General features: G+C 41.8%; 1 protein-coding gene across 1 annotated transcript in view; it reads right to left on the bottom strand.

The window, feature by feature from the left end:
• The window catches only part of VIRMA (vir like m6A methyltransferase associated), a 67,595-nt gene that overhangs the window by 53,629 nt on the left and 6,369 nt on the right, over positions 1-7,597 (bottom strand). Inside the window, exon 2 of the mRNA XM_032248968.1 lies at positions 4,263-4,378. Coding sequence (XP_032104859.1) covers positions 4,263-4,378 — 116 coding nt within the window. The remainder of the gene's footprint in view (positions 1-4,262; positions 4,379-7,597) is intronic.

Genomic DNA, 7,597 nt, shown 5'->3' with positions numbered 1-7,597 from the left:
TATCTGTGTGTGTGTGTGTGTGTGTGTGTGTGTGTGCGTGTGTGTGTGTCTCAAATGTTAAGATGTTCTTGAAACGGGAATTATAATTATTATTACTTTTTTTTTTTTGAAACACAGTCTTGCCCTGTTGCCGAAGCTGGAGGGCAATGGCAGAATCACAGCTCACTGCAACTTCGAACTCCTGGGCTCAAGCAATCCTCCCGCCTCAGCCTCCCAAGTAACAAGGACTATGAGCCACCATGCACAACTAATTTTTACATTTTTTTGTAGAGATGGGGTCTCCCTATGTTGCCCAGGCTGGTCTCAAACTCTTGGTCTCAAGTGATCTGCCTGCCTTAGTCTCCCAAAGTGCTGGGATTAGAGGCGTAAACCATCACACACTGCCAGAATAAAGGGATTAAAGGAATTTTAATTTTATCTAAGCATCTGTAAGTTTTATAATGAGAAAAAACACTATTGTAAAGTATGCCCACAAATATCACTTGATCTCTAACGCTGTTTTCCACTTTGAGACTCTGGTCTTCCTCTTTTTTTTTCTTTCTTTCTTTTTTTTTTTTTTTTTCTTTTTTTTGTTGTTGTTGTTGTTGTTGTTGTTGTTGAGACAGAGTTTCACTCAAGTTACCCAGGCTGGAGTGCAATGGCGCGATCTCGGCTCACCGCAACCTCTGCCTCCTGGGTTCAGGCAATTCTCCTGCCTCAGCCTCCTGAGTAGCTGGGATTACAGGCACGTGCCACCATGCCCAGCTAATTTTTTTTTTTGTATTTTTAGTAGAGACGGGGTTTCACCATGTTGACCAGGATGGTCTCGATCTCTTGACCTCGTGATCCACCCGCCTCGGCCTCCCAAAGTGCTGGGATTACAGGCTTGAGCCACCGTGCCCGGCCTCTTTTTTTTTCTTTTTTAAGATGGAGTCTCACTCTGTTGCCCAGGCTGGAGTGCAGTGGTGCAATCTTAGCTCACTGCAACCTTGGCCTCACAGGTTCAAGCAATTCTCCTGCCTCAGCCTCCTGAGTAGCTGGGATTACAGGCGCATGCCACCACACCTGGCTAATTTTTGTATTTTAATAGAGACAGGGTTTCAACATGTGGGCTAGCCTGGACTCAAACTCCTGACTTCAAATAATCTACCTGTCTCAGCCTCCCAAAGTGCTAGGATTACAGGCATAAGCCACTGTGCCCGGCCCTCACTCTTAAATTTGTTTTAGTGCATTAATACTTCACTGTTCTGTGGCATACTACTCATGTATAAATTTGTTTCTGATAGTTTATATTTGGAGTTATTAAAACATGAACATCCACACATTTCCAGCTAAGAAAAAGGAAGAGGGTTAAGATAACAGAAAATGCAACAAATACTCATACCAATGGCATCTAATGGTAGAAATCCAATTTGCCTGCTATGGAAGCCAGGCTCTAAGATGGCCCCAATTACCCTTTCTTCCTGGTATTCACACCCTATATGATAGGGTGTACACCCTATGTAGGGCCCTCCCACACTATACCAGCAGAATATGTAACCTACAGAATACGGTAAAGATGATAATGTCACCTTCTGATATTGAGTTATAAAACACACTGACTGTGGCTTCTTTCTTGGGCATGCTCTCTCACTCTTACATCACTCACTCATGAACAAGCCCATGGAGAGGATCTCCTGGAAAAGAACTGAAGCCTCCTGCCAGCAGCCCCATGAGTGAGCTACCAAGCAAATTCTTCAGCCCCCTCTGTATCTTAACTACAATTTCATGAGAGAACCTCAGCCACTCCCAGATTCCTGACCCTCAGAAACACTGTGAGATAATGTTTAGTTTTAGGTTGCTAAATTTGCTATGGAACAATAAATGACAAACTTTTTTTGGCCAAAAACAGTAAAATTAGAGAAGACTGTTGGATACACTACCATTAACCAATCTTTCCCATTCTACACAAAGCTCTCTCTATAGGAAAATCAAGAAGACACATACAGGAAAACATGAGTTAATTTTCTTCAAACATGGGAAAAAAGGTATGAAGTCAATTATAACAATCCCTCGTTACAAACATTAAAGATGTTTCTTGTTGTATATCTTTTAATTTTTGAACGGTACCTATGAAGACTTTATACTTATTTCTACAAATAATGTAGTATTTTCCACAATTATGAAGAAATGAGCCTTTAACTTTGAATATGTCCCATAACACTCATCACAAAGTAGCTACTTTGACTTTTTTTTTTTTTTTTTATTCTAACCTTTTTTCTTTTTTTTTTTTTTTTTTTTTTTTTTGAGACAGCGTTTTGCTCTTGTTGCCCAGGCTAGAGTATAATGGTGCAATCTCGGCTCAACCACAACCTCCACCTCCCAAGTTCAAGCGATTCTCCTGCCTCAGCCTCCTACGTAACTGAGATTATAGGCATGTGTCATCACGCCTGGCTAATTTTATATTTTTAGTAGAGATGAGGTCTTTTCATGTTAGTCAGGCTGGTCTCAAACTTCCAACCTCAGGTGATCCACCCACCTCAGTCTCCCACAGTGCAGGGATTACAGGTATGAGCCACCATGCCCCAGCCTAGTTTAACTCTTTTATGCAATAGAAATTGAGTTATCTACAGCATACATAGAATGAAATGTGGTATTGATACCTAAAACTAACAGCTAAGCTAAAAGCTAAAAAACTCATGTAAGACATATTATACATATTAATGTTTCCATAGCCAAAATTTGGCTTGTATTTCCAACCTATGTAATTAAAATCAGAAGAAAATTATTATTCATGTTACAACAAAGATCAAATTCTTCTGCTTTATGTCAGTTGTTAAAATTACCTACAACCCCATGTCAGGGACCTTTTCTTTTATTTTGAGACAGAGTTTTGCTCTTATTGCCCAGGATGGAGTGCAATGGTGCAATCTCCACTCACCATAATCTCCACCTCCCAGGTTCAAGCAATTATCCTGCCTCAGCCTCCCAAGCAGCTGGAATTACAGGCATGCACCACTATGCCCAGCTAATTTTGTATTTTTAGTAGAGACGGGGTTTCTCCATGTTGGTGAGGCTGTTCTCGAACTCCTGACCTCAGAGGATATGATAGCCTCAGCCTCCCAAAGTGCTGAGATTATAGGTTAGCCACTGTGCTCAGCCACACCATTTCTTATATTTTATTTCCCATAGACCCTAAGGAAGATAAAGTATCAAATAACTACTTGCTAATTACAACTAACGGCTAATTTGAAGCTACAAAATTAATAAAAGACACATGTATCAAGCTAAGAAAATCACCACTAAGTCATGAACAGATATCATTAAGATAATAAAAATGTAGGCTGGGCACGGTGGCTCATGCCTGTAATCCTGGCACTTTTGGAGACTGAGGCAGGCAGATCACATGAGATCAGGAGTTCGAGACCAGCCTGGGCAACATGGTGAAACCCCGGCTCCACTAAACATACAATTAGCCAGGCATAGTGGCACATGCTTGTGATCCCAGCTACTCAGGAGGCTGAGGCAAGGGAATTGCCTGAACCAAGGAGGGAGAAGTTGCAGTGAGCCAAGATCATACCACTGCACTCCAGCTTGGGCGACAAGAGCGAAATTTCGTCTCAAAAAAAAAAAGTGGCTGGGCAAGCTGGCTGACACATGTAATCCCAGCACTTTGGGAGGCCAAGGCAGGTGGATCACAAGGTCAAGAGATCAAGACCATCCAGGCCAACATGGTGAAACCCCCTCTCTACTAAAAATATAAAAATTAGCTGGGCATGGTGGTGTGCACGTGTAATCCCAGCTATTCGGGAGGCTGAGGCAGGAGAATCGCTTGAACCCGGGTGGTGGAGGTTGCATTTTATTATAATGCAGCATAACCATAATTGAATAGTTTCAGCATTCTATTACTTGTAAAATATTATCTTACATTTTTGCACTTAAGAATATGTTTCTAGGCCAGGCGTGGTGGCTCATGCCTGTAATCCCAGCACTTTGGGAGGGTGAGGCAGGTGGATCACGAGGTCAAGAGATCAAGACCAACCTGGCCAACACAGTGAAACCCCGTCTCTACTAAAAATACAAAAAAATAGCCGGGCATGGTGGCACGTGCCTGTGGTCTCAGCTACTCAGGAGGCTGAGGCAGAAGAATCATTTGAACCCAGGAGGCGGAGGTTGCAGTGAGCCGAGATTGCGCCACTGCACTCCAGCCTGGCGACAGAGCAAGACTCAGTCTCAAAAAACATATATATGTTTCTAGACAATCTTTAGCCAAAAAAATACTTTTAAAAAGAGAATTGACTTACCCATATGCTCTGTTGTCTGGCAGACTGCTATGGGCTCTTACTCCTGGGGGTATGACTCGGACTTCATTGATGTAAACCACACATGGAAAACGAACCACATCTATATGAGAGCTTTGCTGTAACAACAACAACAAAAAAAAGGCCAGGGGAGTGCTTCGGAACATTCTATAAAATAGTTTCTCTATTCAAATTTTATTCATTCACAATGTCACATATAACCTTAACATTCCATATCACTAAATATATATTATTTACAATGTTGCATAAATAGATGATGAACATACCAAGCACCTGGCTGTTTCCCGATTTGTGTAACATTTTCTGCCATACATTACCTCTGCCTGCTGATGTTTTGCTTAGACTATACAGACATAGAGTCCCTTATCTGAAACCTGTGGAGCCAAATACCTTTCAGAATCCTGACTTTTTGATTTCTAGAGAGATAATATAATCCAAATATTGTATATTACTTTAGACCCTCCCAGGGGCTTCTGCGGCAGCACCCTGTAATCAAACCATTAATATTTCTGCAGCCACACATCAACATTCACACTAAATAAAGATTATAACAAGTACCATATCAGTTGAGATTAGAGTGCATGGATTAGAATGAATTCAGGGCATAGTTTTTTATTTTTTGGTGGTTTTTTTTTTTTTTTTTTCCATTTTTGAGTTTCTGAACTAAGAGACTGCAAATCTGTACTTAGATCAGCTTACTTTATAAACTTACATATCAATTAATATCAAGGGATCAGGGAAAGCATTTAGGTACTTAACAGTTGAGATAAACCTGTTCTAAAAATTTTTTTTTTAAAATCACAAACTAAGAGTTTATTTAAAAAAAAAAAAAAAACCCAGGTCGGGCACGGTGGCTCAAACCTGTAATCCCAGCACTTTGGGAGGCCGAGGCGGGTGGATCACGAGGTCAAGAGATCGAGACCATCCTGGTCAACACGGTGAAACCCCGTCTCTACTAAAAATACAAAAAATTAGCTGGGCATGGTGGCGCGTGCCTGTAATCCCAGCTACTCAGGAGGCTGAGGCAGGAGAATTGCCTGAACCTAGGAGGTGGAGGTTGCAGTGAGCCGAGATCGCGCCATTGCACTCCAGCCTGGGTAACAAGAGTGAAACTCTGTCTCAAAAAAAAAAAAAAAAAACCCAGAAGCAGAGGTGCATGTCCGTACTCCTAAGTGCTCAAGAAGCTGAGGTAGGAGGATCACTTGAGCCCAGGAGTTTGAGACTATAGTTGAGCTATGATATGATTGCCTCATGGCACTCCAGTCTGGGTGACAAAGTGAGGCTCCAGCTCTGGAGAAAAAAGAAAAACAAACAAAAAAAGAAACAACATAAATTATATCCAGTATATGCTTATCTCTATCATTTGACACAGGATTAGACAAATATAATTCTCATTTTCAATAATTAAAAAGAGAATTTTTCACATTGTTTTTGGACAATTGTATGTCAACTTTCCCTAATAGTTCAGTAAACTGTCATTACCTAGTGGTCAAAGTTCATCATGAGAAAAATGGCTAACATTATCTGCATCTAGAAAGACTGAGTCTGTCTATAAAGAATATCAAGCTTAACAACAAGGAATTTAAGGATTTACAAATAGCCTTTCAAAATCTATTTTGGCCAGGCACGGTGGCTCAATCCTGTAATCCCAGCACTTTGGGGGGCCGAGGCGGGTGGATCACGAGGTCAAGAGATCAAGACCCTCCTGGTCCACATGGTGAAACCCCGTCTCTACTAAAAATACAAAACATTAGCTGGGCATGGTGGTGCGTGCCTGTAATCCCAGCTACTCAGGAGGTTGAGGCAGGAGAATTGCCTGAACCCAGGAGGTGGAGGTTACGGTGAGCCGAGATCGTGCCATTGCACTCCAGCCTGGGTAACAAGAGTGAAACTCCGTCTCAAAAAAAAAAAAAAATCTATTTTGTTTGTATGTAAAAGAGTTTCTGTGTTTGTTGCTACCAGTTCTATTAAATATTTATTTCTAAAAACTTATTAAACGTCAACTATATTCCAAAGTATGCTAGTTCTGAGGCTACAAAGACAAGACATAATCTCTGACATTAAAAAACAGACGATCTACTGTGGTAGACAAGTAGATGAATTGCCATGATACAGACTCAAAAAGGATGCTATGAAAACTCAGAGGGGTATTTAGGTCCCCAGCTCAGACTGTAGGGAAACAAGAACTTGGAAGGTTCAAAAAATTGCAAGCCAGACGCCATGGCTCACACCATAATTCCAGCACTTTGGGAAGCTGAGGCAGGAGGATCACTTGCAGACAGGATTCGAGAAGACCAGCCTGAGCAACATAGGAAAATCCTGTGTTTACAAAAATGAAAATATCGGCTGGGCATGGTTCCATATGCCTGTAGTCCCAGCTACTCAGGAGGCTGAGGTGGGAGGATCACTTACGCCCAGGAGGTCGAGGCTGCAGTAAATCACGATCGCATCACTACACCCCATCCTAAGCAACAAAGCAAGACTCTGTCTTAAAACAAAAAAAAGGAAAGATATTGCAAACATTGATCATCATAGCTAGAGGGCAGAATAGGAGAGGAAAGGAGAGAAGAGTAGCTAAGCATAACCAACAGAATTACATTTTCATCCACAGCCAGAAGACAATTCCAAATCTGTATCTCCATCTAGGACCTCTCTCCTGAGCCCCAGACTGCTATATCCAACTGCCCATTAGGCATCTCCACTTCAATGTCCCTTGTGCACCAAATTCAACAAATACAAACTGAATTCTCCTACATCTGTGATGGCATTACCAACCACATAATGCCCAAGATATTATCATCCTTGACTTCTCATTCTCTGTCATCTTATATCCTGTATCTATTCAAACACCAAGTCCTACTGATTAAACCTCTCCTGCATTCTGGCTGTCACTCCTTTAGTTCTATATACTACACCACTCCAACATGAATTACAGCAATAGGATCCTAACTGATTTTGTACTTCCTTTTTAATTTTTGTTTTTTTAAATTTTTAGTCCAATCGTTTTTGTGGTACAGGTGGTTGTTTACATGGATAAATTCTTTAATAGTGATTTTGGCCGGGCGCAGTGGCTCAAGCCTGTAATCCCAGCACTTTGGGAGGCTGAGGCGGGTGGATCACGAGGTCAAGAGATCGAGACCATCCTGGTCAACATGGTGAAACCCCGTCTCTACTAAAAATACAAAAAATTAGCTGGGCATGGTGGCGCGTGCCTGTAATCCCAGCTACTCAGGAGGCTGAGGCAGGAGAATTGCCTGAACCCAGGAGGCAGAGGTTGCGGTGAGCCGAGATCGCGCCATTGCACTCCAGCCTGGGTA

Source organism: Sapajus apella, unplaced genomic scaffold (assembly GCF_009761245.1).
Source record: "Sapajus apella isolate SASKATOON/1434 unplaced genomic scaffold, GSC_monkey_1.0 scaffold3, whole genome shotgun sequence".
Classification (NCBI taxonomy): domain Eukaryota; kingdom Metazoa; phylum Chordata; class Mammalia; order Primates; family Cebidae; genus Sapajus; species Sapajus apella.
Note: the sequence above shows the minus strand (reverse complement) of the source record. Positions and strands in the feature narration are given on the sequence as shown.